Source organism: Cygnus olor, chromosome Z, assembly GCF_009769625.2.
Source record: "Cygnus olor isolate bCygOlo1 chromosome Z, bCygOlo1.pri.v2, whole genome shotgun sequence".
Classification (NCBI taxonomy): Eukaryota; Metazoa; Chordata; class Aves; order Anseriformes; family Anatidae; genus Cygnus; species Cygnus olor.
This window is the reverse complement of record NC_049198.1, coordinates 54,337,363-54,362,290: the sequence shown is the minus strand read 5'-3', so window position 1 is coordinate 54,362,290 and position 24,928 is coordinate 54,337,363. Positions and strand designations below refer to the sequence as shown.

General features: G+C 34.7%; 1 protein-coding gene across 9 annotated transcripts in view; it reads left to right on the top strand.

The window, feature by feature from the left end:
* Positions 1–24,025, top strand: part of PPIP5K2 (diphosphoinositol pentakisphosphate kinase 2) — a 42,690-nt gene extending 18,665 nt beyond the window's left edge. For 2 of the 9 annotated variants that reach the window (XM_040540645.1, XM_040540649.1), the window contains exons 16-30: positions 1,310–1,492; positions 3,394–3,535; positions 4,580–4,803; positions 5,629–5,756; positions 5,951–6,065; positions 7,354–7,461; positions 7,546–7,662; positions 8,354–8,527; positions 10,904–11,077; positions 12,304–12,373; positions 14,381–14,500; positions 15,369–15,431; positions 19,048–19,179; positions 20,726–20,854; positions 22,226–24,025. In XM_040540645.1, coding sequence (XP_040396579.1) covers positions 1,310–1,492; positions 3,394–3,535; positions 4,580–4,803; positions 5,629–5,756; positions 5,951–6,065; positions 7,354–7,461; positions 7,546–7,662; positions 8,354–8,527; positions 10,904–11,077; positions 12,304–12,373; positions 14,381–14,500; positions 15,369–15,431; positions 19,048–19,179; positions 20,726–20,854; positions 22,226–22,329 — 1,983 coding nt within the window. In that variant the 3' untranslated portion in view covers positions 22,330–24,025. The remainder of the gene's footprint in view (positions 1–1,309; positions 1,493–3,393; positions 3,536–4,579; positions 4,804–5,628; positions 5,757–5,950; positions 6,066–7,353; positions 7,462–7,545; positions 7,663–8,353; positions 8,528–10,903; positions 11,078–12,303; positions 12,374–14,380; positions 14,501–15,368; positions 15,432–19,047; positions 19,180–20,725; positions 20,855–22,225) is intronic. The other 7 variants (XM_040540648.1, XM_040540647.1, XM_040540646.1 and 4 more) reach the window with 7 other exon arrangements.
* Positions 24,026–24,928: the final 903 nt, after the last annotated feature.

The following is a 24,928-nucleotide window of genomic DNA, read 5'->3' as shown; positions in this document are numbered from 1 at the left end:
ACAGAATTGTCCTGAATTATCTCCAGTATCTGGAGCACCTGTCACCTGCAATATTGCCCATGCATTGAGGTATCCAGGATTAGGGGCCCCGATATAAAACAGGACCTGCAATCAGGAGACATTCTTCACTTTTCTCAAGAAGGCTTCATCTATTTTCTGCTTTTAGTTGGGTGGTCTGTAGCAGAGGCCCACCATGTTCTTACACGATCTTTTGATCCTTACCCATAACATCTCAGCTTTCTTGTTACAGATTCCAAAGTAAAGCTCTCAGTGGTCAAGCCACTCCTTTATATAGAACCCAGCTCTTCCTCCTTGCCTTCCCGACCTGTAGCTATAGCAGAGATCCATTCATGTGAGCTATTCTGCCACATCTCTAACATCTTTGCAAAATTAAACCTTTGCAAGTGTTCAGAATTTCTTTTCCTGTTTGTTTCCATCCTGCATGTGTTGTTGTACAGGCACTGGAACAGGTTGCCCACAGAAGTAGTGGATGCCCCATCTAACCAAGGCCAGATGGGATGGGGTGTTGAGCAGCTTGATTCTAGTGGAAGGTATACCCTGCCCATGTCAAGGGGTTTGGAACTAGATGAGCTTTAAGGTCATTTCCAACCTAAACCATTCTATGATTGTTATTTCATCTATCTGTTCTGCTTTCTCCTCAATCAGCAGGATTGAGGAGACATCACTCCATTTTCTTTCTTATCCCAGAACCCTTCAGTAGCCAGAAGAGTCACAAAAGTTTCTAGCTGCCTCCATTTTGGAAGTCTCCATCCACCTGTAGTTCAACTATACTCTTTGAATGTTGTTCCATCCCACACAGGGTTTGGGCTTTGTAGGGTCTCTGCAAAGATATTGTGTGTGTCCAGTTTGTCTTCCCAGATGCTATTCCGTCTCTTACCATAGTGCCTTCCTCTGGTAGCTCAGCACCTGACCCTGACCATGTCCCCCACAAGTCAGGCCACTATTGCTTTCCAGCCTGAGGGAGAGGCACCATGCACTCCCTGCAACCCAATGCCTGAACAACTGTGGCCTCACAGGAGCACTGTTGGCACTTCTGAGATGCCAGGATTACTTGAGCTTATGATGGGGATCATGCTGTATGGCAGGTCAGCATCACTGTTGCACGGATTGTAGTAATCCTACATATCAAGGCAGTGCTTTGAGGGTTGTTTCCACGCCAAGTCTTGTACATAAGCAAATGATACAATCTTGAATTTAAATTAGTATTTTGAGTGGGTTTTTGATTGTTTGTTTTTAAGATACTGTTAATTTCTCATGTTTGTCTGATTAATTATATTATTTGCTTCAGGGTCTACTGGCCTTAGAGGGTGAACTGACTCCTATTCTTGTCCAGATGGTAAAAAGTGCTAACATGAATGGTCTGTTGGACAGTGACAGTGATTCTTTAAGCAGCTGTCAGCATCGTGTTAAAGCAAGGCTCCATGAAATTCTCCAGAGGGACAGAGAATTTACAGCTGACGACTATGATAAGGTTAGAATATGATTAGTTTTCAATGAAATGAAATAAATAGACAAGCAAATACTTGTACTAAGTTAACAAACAATAATTTTACGTATCTATTTTGAAAAATCATTTATGTGTTTGCAAATAGTTTTGAACTAAAAAGGAAGCTGTAGCAATTGTGGTGTTAGGTATTTCTGGCTGTCTTGTAATTTGAGTAATCAGAATAGTTACAGACTTTGAAATAGGAATATACTTGTTGGTAGGGACTACATTAATAAATCATCTTCACTGTTCGATTATTTTTTTGATTATTCAAAAGATTATACTTTTTTTCTAATTGTAAATTTTACTGTATGTAATATTACAAAATGTACTACCTACATCCTACAAGGCCTTTTTGCTGACTAGAAGAATACTAAAATGCAGAAAAGCGGTAGAATACTTCCTAATCAGTGAAAGAAAATGCTGACGTAGTACAAAAACACACATAATTGTTCATGGTTTAAAATGTAAGTACTATTTGTTATAGTTAAGAAGCTTTTTTTTTCTCTTTCAATTGCCTTTAGCCTGTCTGGTATAACAGGTAAAAAAACAAGCCCTCAAATGTTATCTCTTAAGTTTAAGATTAAGCTGATGTTTTCTAACAGGTGTTGAGAGCAAATTATTGAAAAATAATTTTACTAATCACACATTTACTCTATGTGGACTTAGTTAAGCATGTAGATTAAAAGAATCGTCCAAATCACTGCATAAAATGGATTCAGCAGTACTTTGAGAAAAGAGAGTGTTCAAGGTTTCAAAGATTTCTTTTTCTTTATTAGCACCTTTCTTTTCACTATAAAGGGGATTTGAAAAGTGACTGAAACTATATATCATTCTCTTCTAAAATAGTCTTCTGAAATTCTTTTATGAAAGTAACTAACCTTTGAGATTAAAAAGTGATACTATCTTTTCTGTTTTTTTTTTTCCACTTACCTGCACTTTGAAAAAACAATATGCCTTTTCTTTTTCTGTGCCAGAGCACTATTCTTATTGATATACTTTGTAATGATAGGAAGGTAGGAACTGCTTACTATTAGGTAGCGAGTAGAAGTTTTCTATTTCCAGATTATCCTATGCATTTCAGGAAACTGTGGGGAAAGTGCAAATACGTATGTATATTATATAGCTAAATTATTTTTAATATTTTTTTCCTACTTTGGTTTATGTAGATCTTTTCTGAAAAAATGAGGCTAAGGCTTATGTACATGGACATAGGCTGACACCATACTGACACCAACTTAATGGTGATATGCATAACTTCTACAGTTTCTATGTTTAAGTCAGGTCTGAAGGACATCTTGTAATATATATGCACTTAAATATTTTTTTGGTCTGTGTTTGTGTGCTGCAGTCCCATAGAAACAAACACCTAAACCAGAAAGAATCATTTTTTTTTCCAAGTACCTGGTTCTTCCTTCCAGTTATGTTAAGAAGGGTGCTCTATAGAGAAAGATGTGTTTTGTGAGGCATGTAGCCTAACTATAACGTTTCTTATAAAAGTTTTGGTAAATTTTAAAATGCAACGGTTACTTGAACGAAAGTTATGGAAGATTGCTAAGTATATACAGATCTCAAACATCCTTGGAATTTTCATATCTTGGAACAAAGAAGGGTTTTAGGAACTCCTGAAACTGCTCATGTTTATTATATGGAAGTAGTTACTCTATGAATTTGTCACCTTTGAATCTGTAGTAAATTCTATTACCTTTCAATATATTTTTCTTTCTTAATTCCTCAAAGGGTGTAAATCATTGAGAAATTGTTTCAAAAATTAATAACAACCTACCTGAATACCTTTCGCCCGATTCTTGGAATCTTTAGTACATTCCATCTTATTTCTATCGTTCTTTCGAATCTGATCAGTTTGTGTTTATCTCAAATTGCAGCTTACTCCATCTGGAAGCATCTCATTGATAAAATCAATGCAGGTTATTAAAAATCCTGTAAAGACATGTGACAAGGTCTACTCCTTGATCCAGAGCTTGACTTCTCAGATTAGGCAAAGAATGGAAGATCCAAAGTCTGCAGGTATTTAAACATTTTTGTAGCCGTATTTAGTTTCTCTTGTTTGCATTTGAGAGAGTTATAATATAGCCCTTCTGCAGTAAACTAGCTTTTAGCTGAACTTCATTCAACAATGGCATATGGATTTTCAGTCTGATTCACTATGTATAATGTTAAAGTAAAAAACAGGAGAAACACATGGTCATATTGCAGGTAAGGGCTCTTTGTGGTGTTCAGAAGTTCAGGTTAGTTCTCAAACATTTACAGAAATTCTTGACATAATTATTTGAAATGCAGCAGTCCATGGAAAGAAAGGCAATATGTATATTAGTATTGCCTAGAAAGATACTCTGTATTAATGGTGGTGAACCAACAATACAGGAAAACTAGAGCTGGAACTGGCCACAATGCTTTTTTGGTACTAACTAAATACTGGAATATTTGCTATCAATCTTCTTTGCAGTGCGTTGCAATGCAAATAGCTGTTGTTTTGAGGTTGAGGCATACAAGTGTCATGCATAGATAGTATCACTGCTCCAGTCTCCTGTCTTGTGAATGAGATAATCCAACCTGTCTACCAGTCTCTTGGCTTTTGCTTTTGACACATTTATTACATGACCAGTGCTGCAAGACACTTTATTCTTGGTGCTGTAGCTGTGTCTAACGGGTGAGTGGTGCAGTTCTACGAGGAAGCTTTCTGCTGTCTGGATGTGGCTAGATGTTTTCACCAGTAAAATTAACCATATGCACATCTGTTCCTCTTATTGGAAATAGTATAGTTAATTTATTTTCTCTTTTAATACACTTTTTATATATAAATATATATACTTTTATATATAATACATATAAATATATATAATAATAAAATACTGATAAATAAAATAATAATTAATAGTAAAATTTATATAATATATAAAATTTATATATACTTTTATATATAAATATATGCTTTTAATATACTAGTTTATATATAAAAATTGTTTTCAGCAGTTACTACCATGTAATTAATTTTTTTCTCTTGTTATTTGGATGCTGCTGATTACTTACATGAGATATGTATTTATCCAGATATTCAGCTGTACCACAGTGAAACATTAGAACTGATGCTGCGCAGATGGGCCAAGCTAGAAAAAGACTTCAAAACAAAGAATGGAAGATACGATATTAGCAAAATTCCTGATATTTACGACTGTATAAAGTATGATGTGCAGCACAATGGCTCCTTAAAATTGGAAAACACAATGGAATTATACAGGCTTTCAAAGGCTTTAGCTGACATTGTGATCCCTCAGGTAAATATTTTCAGTTATGAAGTGGATTGCAGAATTAATGCTTTATCAAGCTGTGTGAAAGATGTCAACTTTGTATTTTCTATTGAAGGTCCCTTTAACTTCACGTCTTATTTTCTGCTAGGAAGCAGATTGTTTTGTTTAAGAAAGATTTTGTTTCAGCATTCATTGAAGTGTGTTCAGAGTGATTTTTTTCTGGCAGTTTATACTGCTACTGCAGTGTATTAAGGTGAATTGTCTCATCACAGCCATTCTTTACAAATTTAAGTGGAGCCCACATGATCAACTGTATATTCTTAAATCACATTTAATTTCATTCTTGCTGCTTTTAACAACTTCGTTTTCAGGCTCTCTGCAATTGATGCTGAATCATGGTCTATCTAACTTCCCTTGCCTTAAGCAACCGAAATTTTAAAGGACCTTTCTGCTGCTTCAAAGTGCTAACACTCCCTGATAAAAACCCCCTGATAAAAACATCTTAAGTTTCACAGAATTTAAGGCTAGGTATAGACAAGTTAAATTTCCATGTACTGCAGGCTGATAAATTCAGATTAGCTCTAAATGATGTAGGCTACAGAATATGAAATTGTATTGTAATATCCTGTGCATGAAGAAGCGATTTTCGGTGTTACCTCAAACAGGAAAAAGGCAAACCCTTTCTTACTTGAAGGGAGAGGTCAGTATTTGATTATTATAATAATATTAAACAAAACAGTTTGCAGCCAGAGAAAAGTAATAGATGGCTAATTAAATTTAATATACAAGCCTTGAATTAGAAGATGTTTTGATCTTTAACTGATTTTTAAAAGTCAATTCCTTCTTACGCAGGAATATGGTATTTCTAAGGCTGAGAAACTAGAGATTGCCAAAGGTTACTGCACTCCTCTAGTTAGAAAAATCCGTTCTGACCTTCAGAGAACTCAAGATGATGATACTGTAAATAAGCTTCACCCTCTGTAAGTCTTAATTTTTTTATATGGTTACATTAATTTCTGTTAGACTTACTGGAGATACTCCATAGCTTTCATACTTGAAATGTCTTACTAGTTCAGAATAATTTAAAACATATGACTCATTTATTAGTCGACAGCTATTTCTAAAATAGGGTTACATCTCATTATGGTCTAATTAGATTTCTTTTTCTTTTAAGTTACTCCAGGGGTGTTATGTCCCCTGAACGCCATGTTCGTACACGACTGTATTTCACCAGTGAAAGTCATGTCCATTCCCTGTTGTCCACCCTTCGTTATGGTGCCTTATGTGATGTAAGTTGAACACTTTTTCTGTGAAAGCTGTGGTATTTTATGAGGAACCAAAAAGATCAACTTTTACTAAGCTCTATTAATTGAAAGCTTAATTTTCTAAAGTGGCTTTGGAAATTATAATACTTTTTTAAACATTTGATTTCTTGTTTTATATGCAGAGACAAATTTTGAACTCCTAGGGTGGTCATTGCAAAACAGCATGCTCCTTTAAATTGAGTTCCATTGGTGTGTTCAGCTATATATGTTATGGTCTCAAAGGGGTTTGCAAAGGGAAGATAATCATTTTTTTGTCTTCTGTTGTCACCTATAATTATTACCAACTCTTTTCTGTTCAAATTATCTAATTCAGGCTTCTCTGAATTGACTTTTGGATTGGCTTATTTTTGATTACTGGAATATTGTCAAGACCTTTCTACCTGGCTTCAAGAATGCTCTTGTAGTGCAAAGTTCCTACTGTTCAGTGGACTGTCTTTCTTTACCATACTGTTGTAGAATACTTTGAAGGTGCTGCTTTATTCTCCATCTGATTGGCTTTGAAACCAAAGACCAAAATAACAAGCTCTTCAGATTCACCAGTTAACCAGCTGAGCTCATGGAGAGAGGACAGTGTAGCACCACAGAGTCTGCATAGATGTTTCTGAGACATCATGATTAAAGTAATATTTTTTGAAATAGCTGCATATATGTACTTGCTTTTGGTGACAGATGAGTAAACTCATTGGTGCAAAAAGCATTTTTAATCCTACACCTCTGTAACAAGCTACAGCAGATACACCTGTGGTTTGTTTTTTCATAATTAATGGACCTTTGTTTTAGAGTATGAAAAAGGTGAATATTCACTTTAAATAATTCAGAATATGATGCTTATTCTTCTGCTATACTTTAGAAGTACCCTTTGTCTATTTAACTGTTATAAAGATACCTAGAAACATTTCCCATGATATACTATTTGAAGCAAGTTTATAGCAGAGTCCAAGATTCTCGTCAGGAGAATATAAAATGGTGCTTCTGTCTACAGAGCATATATCATTATTAACAAAATAACATGAAAGATACACTAAAATAAAATGCGAAAAGTTCTGATCTCCACTTTCCATTCATTTAATGAGTAATTTTGCTTCACTTTTTTCTAGTTGTCTCAGGTTTTCTATTAGCTATAAAGAGCTTTATACTGCTTCTGTGAAAGTAAATGCCATGTAAATGGGAGAAAATGGAAATCATCAGTCTTTCTAAAGAAAATTGCTAGCTTTTATTTGTCAAGATGCTGATTTTTTTTTCTCTTCATAAGGAATCAAAAGATGAACAATGGAAACGAGCCATGGATTATTTAAATGTTGTCAATGAACTCAATTACATGACACAGATTGTTATCATGCTTTATGAGGATCCAAACAAGGTATTTAAAATGGATGAATGTCTTCAGAAATGAGTAATGCTAAGCTATGTATTAAAGTGTAAATCTATTTATCATTTTCTTCAGGAACTTTCTTCAGAAGAACGTTTCCATGTAGAGTTGCACTTTAGTCCAGGAGCCAAAGGCTGTGAGGAAGATAAAAATTTACCAGCTGGTTACGGATACAGACCTGCCTCCCGAGAGGTAATAATTATACCTTTCTTTAAAGCAAAAATTATTATTTTTTCTGGATGCAGACATATCTAAAATAAACAGTGGGAAATTATTAGGTTAAAAAATACAAGTGTAATTTTTGAGGAGGTCCATTTGGAATGTACACAGATAATGTGGGTCTCCTATGGCTTTGCTAGACTTTACTACAAGTACAAACTATTCTTTGTAAGAAAAGTGGTAGCAACGGCAGTGTCACATTAACGATATGCTGGCAACTGAAATAAATATTTAAGAGAATAAGACAGTTTGGCATGCTTATTGGCTTGACAGCTCAACAGATTGTTGAGGACTGTAATTGTATTTGAAGGTCTGTGGAGTTACCACATGCGAAATAAATGAAAGCAAAGCTTGGCTGGAATTTTGACTTGTGAGGCAAGAATTTTACTACTATGTCAGCAGGAAGTTGGAATAAGATATGTAGGCTGAACAGTCTGGCTAATTAAGACCATGCTGTCATACGCAGTGGCATGGTAGGAGCAAATACACGTGGATTATTAAGTCTAAATCAATATGCATTTTATAACTAGTTGTTCAATAGTATATAATTTACTGGTATCTTTATGTCGCTTTGTGTTTATGCAGAAGGTTCATTTAGTAGTCACTTCTCTATATGTGTTGCAAGGTGTGAATCTAAATTGAAAAGGAATTATATTGTTTGTAGAATGAAGGCTCGAAGAAAACCTCCCACAGAAATGATAGTGATGAAGAGGCACATGCTTCTAGAAGGGATGAAACAGATCGGTCAGTAGTGATGTTCAAGCCAATGGTATCAGATCCAATTCACATACACAGAAAGTCACCCCTTCCACGATCCAGGAAGATTGGTTCTGTTGAAGTAAGTGTTTATGTTTCAGAGAGTGAATTTCACAGGAATTAACTTCTGTTTATTTTAACAAAGCAATAACAAAGGTAATTCTGCTTTCGATTACACGGAACTGGTATGGTGTTAAGTCTCACAAAAGGGTTCCTCTTATTTTGTGGGAAGTCCTCCATGGCAATAATTTGTCTGAAGGAATTTTTTAAAATACATGATTATTTTCCCATAAAAGATTTATTTCCTTGTAGTTGTTTTTTTAAGCCATATTAGAGAAAAAAAAAAAAACATGTTTGAAAACAAAGACTCTTTCAGTCTAAACTTACATCTTCCAACTAACATACATTGCTTTTATATCCATCCTTACAAGACTGCTGGTGTTGGGAAGTAAGCAAACCTTCAGGGTCATCATACTGAGAGGGGATGGGGGTTTGGGGGGCTCTAGGGGAGGTGCAGAAGGTGAGATAAATGTCTTCAGGTGTATTTGTTTTCATGTGGAGTGGAAGTGACTCCACTCATTCAGCATTTGAAGGTAAGACAATAGACAGTAAGTTGTGGTTTTTTTAAATGGGTGGGGTTTGTGTTTCATTAAGTCTTTAGATAACAGCTTGAACAGTCTAGTCTCCTGTCTTGAAGGCCATGACATCTAGGTGTGCTTCACTGATACGGCTTTAATGTCACAGAGGTGGGGGATGCAGAGCATTGTCACTGATACCATTTGTATGGTTGAGTGGCAAAGCTTCAGTTGGTGCATAGTGGCACTTCTGTGATGTTAATGCTAGAAGCAGACTAACAGCTTCTTATTGCCTCATTTTCAGTTGCTTAAAACCATCAGAACTTAAGATTCACTCCAAAAGCTTTTCCTTTCATGTTTGTGTTGGCAATGGACTGTTTGTATGCAATGCAAGTATTACAGAAGGAAGATTTGCAAGTTATTTGGTTATTGGTAGTGTGGAGAGAAAAAGATGCATGGTTTCCTTCTACAAGAATATCTGTATAACTTCACATGACTTTCATAAATTAACATAGGTAATAAATGTGAATGTCTTACGTTTTCTATTTCCAAGTTTTATCATAAACAAATGCTCACAACATCAATATTTTGGATTTTTAAATGCTCTTTTCAGTATGATCATGCAAGCTCCCCTCCTAGTTATGAGTTCATATACACACAGCTTAATAGACTTTTTACTTCAAACTTTTAATCTCTTTCATTTTCATAAATTGTGTGGAAGTTACTTTCAAAAGGTATTGGTAACACAAATTACTAAATTTTGACTGTGCGTGTAATATGTCTCCCGATAGAATGGGTTCCAGCATTCAGTGACTGTTTATTTGCTGGAATATTTAAAGAAAATATACACTATGATTTATTTACTTATTTTTTTTGTCCAAAAGGAAAATTGAGAGATTCATCTGGCCCACTGAAATCTGCAAAACCAGTATTTGGAATATTCATACCAAATAGTATTTTCAAGTGTTTTTTAAAAAAGACATTTTACTGCAACTTAAACTGCAACTGCCTTGAACCTTTTTATTTTTTTATTTTTTGTCTGTAAGGCAATTCTCTTTTCCCTTACATCCATTAATTTGAAGGGACACTGTCAGGTATGAGATTAGATGGAAGTTTACATCTGGGGTATAGTCAGCAATATTTAGAGAAGCATGGCAACTGTAACTGAGTCATGGAAAAAAAAAAGATTTCGAAGAGTAAAATGAGAAAGTAAGACTCATCAGCATTGGAAATCAAATTCTGTACTGCAAAAAATGTTGTTTGCTAATGCTACATAGTGATATAGGGCATGCAGGGCTCAGCCTGACACTGTCTTCCCTTGAAGTCTTATAGCTGTCCAGCTTTAGATAATGTTTAGGGCTTTTTTAAGGTTGGAAAACTACTACCAGTCAGATTGGTGTTACCTAACAGTCGGTCAGTTGTAAAGTTTCAAAGGTGATTCTAAAAATCAGAGTCTCTTAGATCAGGCTATAGACTATCAATGAAAATTATTAAGTACTAAATAGGAAAGTTTAATGTACTTAGAGGGGGAAAACTATTAAACAGTATGTCAAGGATAAAAGATTTTCCGTTTCCAACATGAGGAATTCTAAAAATTATGAACCAATCATTGATGCCCATTATTTTTCTTTCATGCCGTTATTTAATAATTAATCTACCAGAAATTTGATTAGATTGTATTAAAATATAATTGATTGAGTGGAAGTGATAACTTCCTCATATTGTAATACTACTCTTCCCTACTCACTGTTTAATAGTTTTAGAAGCAGTATATTAAAAGGGTGCAAGCAGACTGGGTATTTTTTTTTCTTTTCTGTTCATTTGGCTCTGTTGAATCTAACTTTGCATGCTTTGCTGTTTTTTGCCCCCTTTCTCACTTCCAGGAAGAGAGCCCCCTGAGTGTGTCTAGCCCAGAGTGTATTGGTACCTGGCTGCATTACACCAGTGGTGTGGGTACTGGGCGTCGAAGACGCAGATCAGGGGAACAAATCACTTCTTCCCCTGTCTCCCCTAAATCATTGGCTTTCACATCCAGTATTTTTGGCTCATGGCAACAGGTTTTTAAACTTTACTTCATTAAACATTATTATGCATTCCAAGCAACAACCAACTGTCTTTAAGGACATCTAATCCCTTGTTACGGATTACATTTGAAGCAAATTCTTCCACTTTTTAAAATTACTTCCCAAGAATGTTTTGGGGAAAAAGAGCAAGTGCATGTTTTTCCACTGAATGTGTTACACACTTTCTTGAAAAATTGGTTTCCTTATAGGAATTGCAAATGTTACCACAGTAGAAAAGACATAGTCTACTGCCTAATAAAACAGATTTCTGCTTTGGCTTAGTTGTCCTTTAAGACTTTAAAAACGGCATTGCTTAATTTGGTGGTAGGTAAATTTAAATTTAATTTTTTTAAATAATTGCAACCAATACCATTTAAAATAATTTATTTGGAACTTCATATTGCTATTCAAAACTTGTTTTGCATATATCATATTTCCAGTGGCCTGGTATTAACTATTGCAGGGAACAAACTCTAGCACTAATAATTCTTGCGTTCTGTATCTGGAGGTATCTAAAACTCCCAACACAGTACATCATCCATTGACTTGTACAATATTTTGAAGATTTCCCTAAATATGTGGGGGAGGAAGCAGGAAAAAAAAAGACAGTAAAATTTTTAAAGTACCAATGAAGATATAAGATTCTTTGTATTTCAAGATATTGTTTACCTGTATGACAATGGATGGTGTTCTGTTAATCATATCCTTTTTCTTTGAAAATTTTCATAATTTCTTTTTGTTGTGGAAGATTATAAAACTATTTGCATAGGAAAAGTTTATATCAGTAAAGGCTGTGAGCATCTGAAGATTACACTGATTGAGCCCGTGCATGGATCAGTGATTGTCTGGTGTCCTCAATAGCTTGTCTGTCTTTCCTTCCCTCCCCTCCTTTTTTTCAATACAGGCGCAGTTTAGGAGAGTGCATTTGGTAAAATAAAATGTCTCAAATGTCTGTTCTCATATCTGTCTTGGTCTGTGTCCCTTCTCATTCTGAATGCTTGCTTTGCACCACTTCATTGCAAGGAACTCATATGTGAAATGGACTCCCTTCAGAAGGGGATATTGCATGATCTTTCATGTTTCCTTCACATATTTTTACTAACACTTATCATACAGCTTATTAACACTTGTCTGTCTGAAGCAGGCTGCTGTATCAAGTTAAATGGACTTTTCATGCCACTGTCCTACTTTCCCTTATTTTTCTGTTTTTTTATATCCAGGTCCTATCAGAAAGCAATAGTAACTTACGAACACCAAGAACTATTCTGGAACAAAAGCAGAGTGGTCTAGGTATGTGCATAGAGTTGAAATTTTGTTCCATGTCAGTAGCTTTTCATCTGCCTGTTGTTCTGCACAGTTGTACTTTCTTTAAAAAACTTCGATGTGAACAGGACCTGGTAGTATTTCCTATCAATAATGTGATGAGTGTGCCTATTGAACTGGTCAATTTTGTACAACAAAAGTTTCTAAATAAATCACAACTGAAAAGAGCAAATTGTTTGAGGCTGTTCACACTACTAACACTGTACTGACTGAAACAGGATTATTTTTACTGTAAAGTAGATTAAAAAAAAATGTAGTTCATGACAGAGTTGACTGGGGTTTTTGCAAGAATCTTTTGGATTGAAATAGCCTACAATGGAAACAGTTAAAACATGTTTCTTGAAAATTAGCATTTCCTACTGTGGGCAATTGGTGGAATTGAAGGTGTCTTACTTAGGGGAAGGGGGAACAAACCTCAAGTATCTTGATATATTAGGGTTTTTGCACATATTCCCTCTCCGAAAATCAATTTCTTCTTTTCAGCATTAGAATGAATCATGCTATAATTCAATGAGTTGTTTCAAATTCTTTTAATTCAAGTGGTGCTTTTCTGTTGCTTCTTTGGAACTCACATTCACATGCCTGATATGTAAAAACATGAAATCTTGCACTACTATAAATTAATATTGATTTTTTTCTGTAAGTGTGTCTTTTTATGGGAAAAATGAAGTGTAGAAAATGCATAAGGTACATGCATAAACTGAGAAGTAGCTTTTCAACTCTCTGCAAAGATTGTATTTTTTTGCATGTTTAATCTTTCTGTGATACTTTTCTCCCTATTATATTTTTCCATTAGTAAAATGCATACATCAGGTGCTCTTGTTTATTGAAGTAATTTTTTTTTTATTGTGTGCTTGCTAAAGTTAAACAACTTTTCTTTTGTCAATATGACACAATATGGCTTGTGGAAGTTTATTTCTGTGCATAGGTCAAGATATTACATTTGATGTCAAAGGCTTTTGCCACAGACCAGGCACCAATTTATTTTGGCTGTGATTGGTCACATGTGCTAGTAATGTTTCCTCTCGTTAGGTCATCAAAAGTAATGAAAGGAAGTATCACTAGATAGGTACTTGGTCTTCAAAAATGAGCTATCTAAAATGGAAAAGATAAGTTCTGAGTGAAACCACTTTTCCTTTCAACTATTAATGAAGAATCAAGGGAAAAAATTACAGCATTTTTTTCCATTTTCTTCACTGTTCTATGTAAATTTAATTTATGTTGGATTATAAAAGTTATTTTCATCTTTCTTTATGTAGCTTTCAATGATTTGTTAACACTCCCATCCCAGTGTCAGGATCATATAAATTGTAACAAAAGTACTATTACTTGCATGGAGATGTACAAAAGTCTTCTTTGGAAAGGAAGTTAAGCTAAACTCTATGAAACTTTTAGATATTTTCAATTTCTAACAATGATGGTAGCTGAAATACAAATAGAGTATTTCAGATTTGGTTAACATTTTGTTGGGGCTAAAGGGGAAGTGTTTCCACGTCTGTGGAAATGCATGCATACTTCATTGCAGCCTATCATCTCAAAATTTTATTTGGATGAAAGCAATGAGTAGTATTTTCCCAGTTTATATTTGTTTGAGAACTGCAGGTTTTAAAACACACAACGTTCACATCATCATCTTGCTTTTGTTTTGTTGTTTTGGTTGTTTACATTAATGCTAACTGGTAACTTTTCTTTACCAAATGTGTAAACAGGATAAGAAGTCACTTTGTTAAAGTCAGTCCTCTCTTTGCACATATGGCAGAGAGTGTTGTGTGATGAGTAGAAGCACAATAAATTATGATAGTTTCAGCCTACAAGTACCACTCTGACATTACAAGCATATTGTGAACGTGTCCAAGGCACTGCCAAAAGCTGCCTTTTGTGTGGTAAGAGCCATGTGCTTGCATGTTGCATGCATCCCCAATGTGAATGGACGAACACCTGGTTGTTGTATGTATTTTCTCTAACTCCCATCAGGGTCTCACTGTGCGGGCCTGTTTAGCACCTCAGTGCTCGGGGGTTCTTCAAGTGCACCTAACCTACAGGATTATGCTCGTACTCATCGTAAAAAGCTGACTTCTTCTGGCTTCATAGATGGTATGTGCACACTCTCGCACATGCACGCACAAACCCATGTGCCATATTAAACTTCTAAAGATAAATCATAGGTTACTGATTTTAATGGAATCCTAGAATCCTTTGCCTTAGTATTAATTGTATGAGTTTCTATTCCTTTATTGCCCATAGCTTGCTTATGTTTAACTTAATAGCATAGTTAATTCTTGTCTCTGTCTTGAATTGAACATTAGCTCACAAACTTGTTATACATGTCAGGAGATTTCAGAAAATGCATTTTTAAAGTAAAATAAAATTTTAGTTTTGAAATTCTTTTCTCACTTTAAATGTCAGGTTTTATCATTCATTATTGATCTTGGAGCATATACAAAGAATGAAAGAAATGACAAACTAATAATTTAAATACTGATGGTGAAAATTTTAGGATTCCTGACCTTTTTTCACTGGGGATTGGATTACAAAAGAGCAGGAGATTTTCAGTTTTGAATAACCTGGGGTAGGGAAGAAAGTCTTTCACTAGATTTCAGAATGTAAAAAAGCACACTTTTTATAACTCCTAGGTGAAACAGTATTCATGCTGTTTCCCCTCCAATTCACTACTCAATGTTCAACTCTAACCTGATATAACATTGTATGCCAGAATCACCAGCTCATTCTGCTTGTTTTCATACACTTCATTACACATCTTGTAGTTACCAGCAATCCAAATTTTCTTCTTTTTAACCTCTATTTAGATTTTAGCTCCTTTTCTTGGTCCCTTCTGCATGCCACTCAGTTCTAATACCTTCTCATCTTTTCTTTTTTTCTTACCTCCTCTTTTCCTTTTTAAAAAATGTCCCTCTTTTGGTAGCTGTTACAAATTTCAGGTACCTGTTTTTCTCTTTCTTAGACACCACACGCGGTTCTGCTGTTAAAAGGTTTTCTATCTCATTTGCTCGACACCCAACCAATGGTACGTTTTGCTTTTATTTTAAAAACAAAAACGAAAGGTTCCTTGCTTCATCCCTTTTATTTTTATTTCAAATACCGGGTGTACAGTATCATCCAGCCGTCTGTCATTCCTAACTTAAAGCACAATTCCAAATATATTTGTAATCATTAGATATCCTGAATCCCTTCTTTACCATTCATTAGTCTAAATAAAACATCAAAATTCATTCCTCAGAAAAATCCTTGAAAAAAATTGAAGTGCTACTCACTGTTAATCATGACTCCTGTAACAAATTATTCTCCCCAATTACTCATGTGATCAGACTGTATGGATACAACATAAAAACAGAATTAAATCTGATCTTTATTGGGTATACACTTCTTGATAGCTACTGCTGCTTCTTCTTCACCTTGCTCCTGCTGAACTGTTTCCTTGATCCTCCTGATTCTAAAATAAATCACTAAATTGACAACTGGAGTTTATGATTATCTTCTTGAAGTGATACTAAATTAAAAAAGCAAAGCAGACACTTTACTTAACATACCTGCAAAATCACTATATTTAACATCAGACAAAAATTTATTTTACCTTATCGTGCTTCTCTGTTCATCAGTTGTGCAAATTACTTAAATTACTAGTCACAGCGAGAGAGTTGCCTGTTAACTTGAGAGTTAATTTGCCTTCAGTCTACCATATTTACAAAAAAAAGTCTGATTTAACACACGACAGAGTTCCGTCTTTCTCTATTTCAGCAAAACATTTCATACCTAATTTTCTGCTTGATTAAAAATGCCCAAAATATATCCTGTTCGTGAAAACCAAACTCAGTCTTCTGAATCCACCCAGTCTTAATGTAGTTTTTTCAGATTTCTTAATTGCATTTTTAAAATATGCATGACAGCTGGCCGAGTACGGTGGTGATGACATCATCGAAACTGCAGTGGAAATCACCAGCATTTTAGTGTTAGATTCAAAATGTATTTGTTTAGAGACAAGGTTAAAGAAAAAGAGCGAGTTTTTGTTTTGATTTCTTGAGAAGCAAACTGGTCCTTTATGATATTCATTTGGAATACATAGTGAGTTTTTTACACTGCAGTGCTTGTTGAAGGAAAACTGATACAGTAGGAAAGATAGGAAACTGTTTTTTAATCTGTAGAATCAAATCAAGTAATATTTCCCAAACATTCAAGGTCAGAAAGTAAGAGCTGCACTTGAATACCAGTGGCTAATAATTGATTATTTTCTGCTCCATTTAGCGCTCTCTTTTTGTGGCTGCATTCTTTAAAATGGATCTAAATTGCTTTTAATGAATGCATCGATTGTTCTGATTCATTTAATACAGATGTTTTACCACACATCTTTTACAAGATTAATGCATGCTCTTTGAGCTCCTATGGAACCTAAATACATTGCAGGTTTCTGAGGTTTCTCTACTAACATGAGGACACATTGGTGTTGTTTTGTCTGTCCTATGGACTATCATTTTGATTCTCCTTGTCCCTTTCACTCTGTTTCTTTCTTACTTTTATGTTATTATCATACTTTCTAACTCATTTCAGACTCCCCCCTTCCCTGCCATCTTTAGTTCAAGGAACATGGTGAAACAAGTATCTTCTGACAGTGCTTTACGTTATTTTCTGGGCCTCTTGTGCAGAACACCGACACCTCTTTAGGTGCTGGTCCATTTCCTCTGTGGAATTGCTAGGCTCCAGTGGTATGTCTCTATAGCTTTTAAATGTAAGACAGCAGGGTGGTTTTTTGAAATGCCGCGTGTACCCTTTCATTGTCTTGCATTTTGATGGGAACGGCACTTTATGAGACAATATAACCAAAACTATAAAAGGCTGGTAGTTTACAGGAAATTGCCTTTTTTAAAGGGATACTGTCAGGCTTCTTCATCATTAAAATTAAAAATTATTTATTATAAATGTATAATTTATCGTAAAACACTGCGGAAAGATTTCCAGGATAACTTTTCAGTCATATCGGAGGCAAAGATGTTGCAACAACATGCTGGGATATGGCTATCAGATAAAAGAGTTGTTAAAACCAAATAAAAACGTATGGAGGGGCAAATTCCTGAAAGAAAAGGGCGTGGGTGTATTTTGAAATTCCTTTCTGGTTTTCTGTAGCACTGCAGTATATCAATACTAGTTATTAAAAAGTTAACCTGACATTGTCCCACTGCATTCAATGTAAAATTAAAAAAAATCTCATCCAAATGACTGTGACTCTTCTGTCAGCGTAAAGAGCTAAGTCTTACCTTACTGTAATGCAAAGAAAGGGTTTGCGCTTTGCATGCATGCATTGTTATTTAGGATGTTAACATGTATGCCAAACATATTTTAGTGCTTACTCTGAAGTGTAGCTGTTGTGTTTACATGAAAATAGAAATGAAATATGTGGTGGTGTTTCTTTTGTACATGAAAACAAAGTTTCCATGAAAGGCACTGTTTTATTTGTAGTATAAGTGAAGCTGACATAAATACACTTCAGGTGATTGTATATTGAGAATGACTGTCCCTCGAGATTTATGGCCAAGGTGGATCCAAATATAAATACAGATATTTTCAGGGGGAAATTTTGGTTACTTCTCTGTCCAAAGCACTAAGTGGGGAGTGAATAATTAACACTGCATACCAGAGAATATTGATGCTTATTGTTCTGGGGGAGGGAGCAGGTCATAGTCATAATGGTATCTCTAATAAATGTACCTTGAACTGAAACTAAACATGACTTCATTCACTCTTGTCTCTTCATTTAAATATTAAAAAAGAAAAATGTAGCAACTGTAAATTTACAATATTGAATTGCAAAGTTGTAATGTTACAGCCGTATGTTGAAAACACTAATGGATGTATTTTCCTCTTTTGAAATGCAATTGGATGAAGAGCTGTTCATTGAGTTTTCAAACGTGCATCAGTTTACAGAACTGCAGGGTGATTTTTTTTTTTCCAAGATGCGTTTAAATGCTTTTCAGTATATTAGTAATATGGATATGCATGGTTGCTTTATAATCAATACTAATAGAAAAGTGAAGTCCAATAAATTTTTAGGTTTCGGTTTGGTGTACTAGCCTGTTAAAATGTATGAAACTTACACTATTTAAATACCGTTTTTAAATGCCAAAAGGTAGGTGTAAAACTGTCTTACAAAGATAAAACGTGTAACCACAAGGTACAAAAGTGGTAATAGTGGTTTTCCTTTTATATTTAAGACAACAGTTTTTCACAGAATAATGAAGGTGATAGAATGTGAATTCTGCAAATATATTTCTTCTTGGAAGTTCTAGCATTTTTAGTTCTTGTCTTTGCTAACAGTTGATAACGTAGCTGTCAATTGATTTACCTGTTTAGTGTTCTGCCAAAACACATCTGTGAAGTTTGAAGGCTGCTTTTTATGCACGTGGGATTTATATCCCATAGTGTGCTACATGGTACCTTGAGTTTAATAGATCCTGGAAACTGGCACATCTTGTTCCAACTCCTGTAACCTTTAATATCATGATTTCAAGGGTACTATGTTTGCACGTGCTGATTTAAAATAAGTACTTTTTGTCATGAATTAATAATTGCTAATGCAATAGTTTAAATCCTGTCTTAAGTCTGGAAATCTCTTTTCTTTATTTTTCTTCTAGGTTTTGAACTATATTCCATGGTGCCTTCTATTTGCCCTTTGGAAACTCTACACAACTCCCTGTCTCTGAAACAGGTGGACGAATTTCTCGCCTCTGTTGCTGCTCCATCAAGGGAAAGTCTACAGGAGACATGTACTGATTTTCTTTGTAATTACATTCATTTTCAGTTATTAAATATCTAGTGTCTAGTTAATCTTTCCAATATTCTACAGGTAACAAGTAAGCTAAGAATTTTGCTTTAAAAATAAAATTAAAAAAAAGAAATAATGTAGATAAACTGTAACTTTAATTTCTGGAGTATCATCTTGCTGTATGGACACTGTCGTAGTCAATTAAAGTAATGCCTCTGGTATAGTAGATTAAGGACTTCCTGAAAACATAATTTGTTTATTTTACACATAAATAACACATTAAGAACTTGACTGTACGGTCCACATTGTTAGTTGGATGATGAGGAGTTCTTTTTAATGAGTATGCAGCATTTCCAGCTTTGTATTTTATGGTTTTACTGCTGGTAACCTCAGCAGAGTAGTGTTGCCTTTTACATCTTAAAACTATGTTATACCCTGTTTCTTTCAATATTACTTAGTGTTTCACTGTAGAGTTGCAGTTACTTAGTTTATAATAGTTTGTGCTGTATGTTTAATATTTAAATTATCTTGAAATTAAATCCAAACTGAATGCTACGCGTGGGTATGTGTCTGGGAAGATGGTTTCCCATTGTTGAGTCTACTGCTCTTTCTTTGGAAACGGTTTCAGTTAGGTCAGATTTACCACTTATTAGATCTGTTACAATTTGTATGACCGGTGACTGGAAAACAGTCTTGAGGAAATGCTTAAAGACTCATTCTCTGGTGAGAAAAAGTTATACTTGCCAGTAAGAAAGTTTGTACATAACATTGATTCAAATGTAATGTGGATGTTAAGGATTTTTCCTTTTTTTTTTTTTTTTTTTAATGTTACTTTATTTAGGCTTATACATCTTAGATTTGAATCAGTAGCTAATTTGATAGGGTAGAGCTTCTATATCTGAGAAGGAAGATAAGCAATTTAAGAAAATTGATATCATTGGAAGAATTCGGAGTCTCATAGGCATTTCAAAGTTCTCAGCTATTTAAAATGCTTTGTTAGGCTGGTTAGGAAGATAGTGTCACTTCAAGATCAGTTCAGAATTTACAGTACACAAGACAGTATTTTTAAAATACTTCCATATAATCTGTGTAAAGGAGTAGTTGGAAATCTGACTTGATAGAATTGAGGCCATAAGCACTTTGTTCCCCCCTCTGCTTTCTTTTAACATTCGCAGTTGTCTGCGGTAGTCTATCGTATGCGCATTTCATAGATGTTTTGATTTAAAAGCAATTATTCCAATGCAATCTTCATAACCTATGAGAAGAAGCACTAATATTGCCAGTCTTCTGGCAAAGCATTTATTACTGAAATTTGGCTTAACCTTCTGGGCAGCTTGGAAGTTATGCCAATTTAATGAGGTGAAAGGGAGATTTTTGTCTTTCATGCACTGAAGTTACTATTACAGTCAGTAATCTGTAGCTGAGTTGTAATTTGTGTAACTGTGGACAAATAGCAGTTCTGTGGCTACTATTTTTTCATTTTGCTAAGGTGAATTTTTACTATTAATGCATGTGTATTCTTATTTTATTTTTGTTTTGCTTTTTAGCTTCTCCAACTTATATGAGTCCACTGTCAGGAAAAAAAATTTCTTTAAATACATACACGCCTGCAAAAATTCAACCAACACCACTTGAAACCTTGCCTGAAAGGCTAGCAATAGAGAAACCAAGCCCATGTAAGTAACTTCTTTCAGAGGCAGAATGACTAACTTCATTAAATTATTTCCAGCAATAGGGATTTTTTTTTAGTTTTCATTGTTTCTTAGGACAGCTATTTCTTAACTTCACATGTCTGTGTAGGTGGGATCATTTTATGAGTCAGCTAGAACTCAACAGCATTGCACAACTTGTTTTAGCAGTTAAACTGTACTAATAGTTACTTTCTTTTATCTTCTGAACTGTTTGAAAGTATTTCTGTGGCATCTAAATTCATGGGGGTTTGTTTTGAAGTATGACAGTATTTCTAGCTATTCCCAAGAGAGACAAGTGGAGAAAAATTATCCACTAGGAAGCATAGTAATGAACTGACAAAGAATGTTAACCGTTCCTAAATGGAAGTCTGCTATTGACAAAACTGGGGAAGGAAAAAAACATCCTGGATAATTTAAATAGAGGCTACTGTGTACGTGGACTTTGATAGCTGAAAGAGAGGAAGAGAAACTTCCCCACAAAACTTGTAGATGCAGAAATTCAAAATATATATAAATGAGATGAAAATATTTTTAATGCTTTGTTAATAACAGTAGCTTGCTGCACACAAGATTTTTTTCCCTTATTAATTAAAATCACACACGTGAACAGTATGTGTGTCATTACAGTAAAAAGCTTTCTTTTTTTAAATGTTTGCTTGTTGTATTTTTTTTTCGCTGCTTATCGGCATGGAATTTGGAACAATACTTGCAAAAGAGAAAAAAAATATACCCTTTTTTCACCCCAAACTAAAAACATCACCATGTTGCATTTTTCTTTTATTTTCAGTTATGCTATTTATGGATCCAGTTTATTTTTGATATCCTTGGCTTTGCATACTGGTTTCATCTAATGGTGCTTTATCGGAAAAACAGTTTTATGTCGAAGCCTGTTTGTATATTTGCTTTAGGAGTATGTTTTGTGATGTGTGTGTGTGTATATATATATATTTTTTCTTTTTTGGCTCAGTACTAGTTTTTTTAGATATGCTAATGGGTCTTCAAAATTGAAAATTATAATATGAAAGGCGTTTATTTAAACAAATGTGAAATACTAGATCAAAGATTTTCTTGAAGGTGCTACTTGAAAATGCAGAATACCTCTTCTAGGATCTTCTAGGCCTCTGTGAGGAAGTTCACCTTCCCTTGGTGGTACTGGAGGCAGGAATGTTTTGTTGAAAAAGTGACATGCTGAGGTCAACAGTAATTCCCTTAGTTCTTTCTATCTCAGTGCCAATGTCAAGGCAGTATTCTATTTCATGTAAAGTAACACTTTCCTCATATTTTCTTGCTTTTGGTGTTTTAGCATGGATATTCTTAAGTGTAAAATCTAATAGATTTTTTTCTTTACCTGTACAGCTTCCAGTGGATCATCTGTTTGTGTATCTAATGTTAAGCTATCTCTCGAAGAGGCCTCACAAGATGTAGAACTTAGTGGCAACACTCTTTCTGAGAAGAAATGAAATTGATCAGACAAAACTGGAAACAACTTCCTAAACAATTTTTTGTGTGCTTTCAACTAAATTATTAACCATGCAAAATCCATTCATGTCTGCAATTCATAGTTCACTTAATCTTTTGTTTATACGAGGTTAACTAATGTGCATTCTACGTATTTAGGTCAAATGTCTTATTTTATAAGAAACTTCAGGAAATATATTTATTTATTCATTTGAACTGCACACTTCCAATGGAAAAGCTGCACATGAACCTTTTCACTGTCTTCAAATATTTACTGTAAACTTGTACAAAAGAGAAAATCCCAATCCAGTGGTATGTGTTACAGTGGCTCTGCTGATGTCACTATAATGAAGCATTGTCTGTTGTCATTATAAGCTTCTATTTTCAGGAGTTTATAATTTGCCTGTGAACTTCTTTTGTGGGCTGAAATGTAACACACATCTTGGCTAGAAGCTTTTTTTTTTTTTAATTTAACTACATTTCCAAAGAGATCTCTTTTGCCTGTTTTTAAGGATAAGCAGGTGTTTTCTGCATTTGAATAATTTTATATCATATATGCTGCAATAATTAGGCATGATGGAGTGAGTCAACATATTTTCACTTTTGAGTCTCCTTATTTTTACTCTGTGTTTACATCAGACCTGTAACATTCAAATATACCTTCTCTTCTGTTGTTTAGTATACATGCTGTATACGGGTACCTGTATATCATCCAGCAGATAAAACTGTCTTTTATATGTTTTTATCAAAAAATTCTTTTGTTTACTAAAAAGACAGCTTTATTTGCTTTGCCATATGTTTCTACAATAAGGTGATATTAAAAAGCAGGGTTTATAAAAAGAGAAATGGTTACAGCTGGTCTGCTAGTAAGTTTATCATAAAAATTGTAAATATTCCATCCATACTTTATTCCCATCCCTTCAGAGTAGAGAGAGACTGCTCTACCAGAACTCAGTGGTTAATGGTGCAAAATACTCAGGCTTCATTATGGCATAGGAATTTTCATCCTTCTGTCCTTCCAATCTATAGGGTGGACAACAGCTCTCATTAAAGAAAAAGAACAATGAACAATGAAGATTTTATAAGAGCTGTGAGAAGCATTATTATCTCAGTGGAACCCTGAGTTACTGGGTTATGTAGAGTAATGATCCAGTCTCAGCAGTTCTTGTGATTTTCTGTGGCATGACGAATCATTTAATGATTATAATTATCCCAGATGTATGAAAATATTGTCTACTTTTGTAAATTCAAGTGGCTGACTATTAATTGCTGACTTAATAAACTACAAGTTAGTGATTCTTTACACATTTAAGTTGCAGAAGAGGTAGCTTCTGAGTAATATTTTTAAGTAGGGCTCTCACTTGTTTCCAGAGCCATTGCAACTATAATTCTACTCACTTTGCCACAGGATCTGTTTTCAGTGTATACCACACATGAAATAGCTTCGGCACACTAATTCTAAAAAATGCTGGTTAAATACCAAAAATATGAAGGGTTTCACAGCTATATACTTAAAACATTTCATTTTTTGTAGTGTAATTGTTATTGACAGTGTTTGTCTTGCACACAACTGAATGTACACATTGTTTACCATTTAAAAAATACTGTTCGAATATAAGTATGCATATCATTCCAATCAACCAAAGCTGTGGCATAACTTTTTTATGTGCTCCTAAATAAAAACAAGATCACTGGCAACTTTTGTTCATTGCATTTTCTCTTTCAAGAGTGTATTTGAAGTGCAGTGAGTAGTAGTCTCAGTAGAAAAAAATTTACAAATATGCCGTTAATATACAAATGCATCAAAATCACTTTTGGTGGTGGACAACAACTTACAAGAAATAGGAGTTTAGCATTTTATGCTGAAAACGCTCCTCAAAAAGGTAAACAGTCAAGTAGTCACATGTTCTCCTGTGTTTCCTAATGTTCCAGAATGATTCATGGAATCATAGAATATGTGAGTTGGAAGGGACCCACAAGGATCGAGTCCAACTCCTGGGTCCCCACAGGACTACCCAAAATCAGACCATGTGTCTGACAGTGTTGCGCAAACACTTACTGAACTCAGGCAGATTCAGTGCCATGACCACTGCCCTGGGGAGTCTGTCCCAGTGCCCGACCACCTCTGGGTGAAGAACCTTTCCCTAACACCCAGCCTGACACTCCCATCTCATTCCATGATGTTCCTTTGGGTCCTGTTGCTGGTTACCAGAGAGAAGAGCTTGGTGTTTGCCTCTCTGACTGATTACGTTAAACATAAAACCACTGTGTTTTTCTGTTTCTGCTTACTACACTGGTTATAAGGCACAACATGGACTGTACTAAGCTGATTTGCTGTATGTTCAGCAGAACCTATTTTTCAGAACCTATTTTTAGTCCAGATTATTTATGCAATTGGATTCTCTCTCCCATTAAACTTTTTGAACTGTATGTCGTATTTCAACCAGAGATGATAGAGGTCTAAAAGATTCGCAGAAAATCAATGGTTGAATTCAGCTGTAACTCCTGAAATGCTACCACACTATGTAGTTTAAGTGAGCAGTTGTTTCTTTCAGACATCAAGCATCTATTCCAAACAGAACAAAACCCAAAAATCCTTGC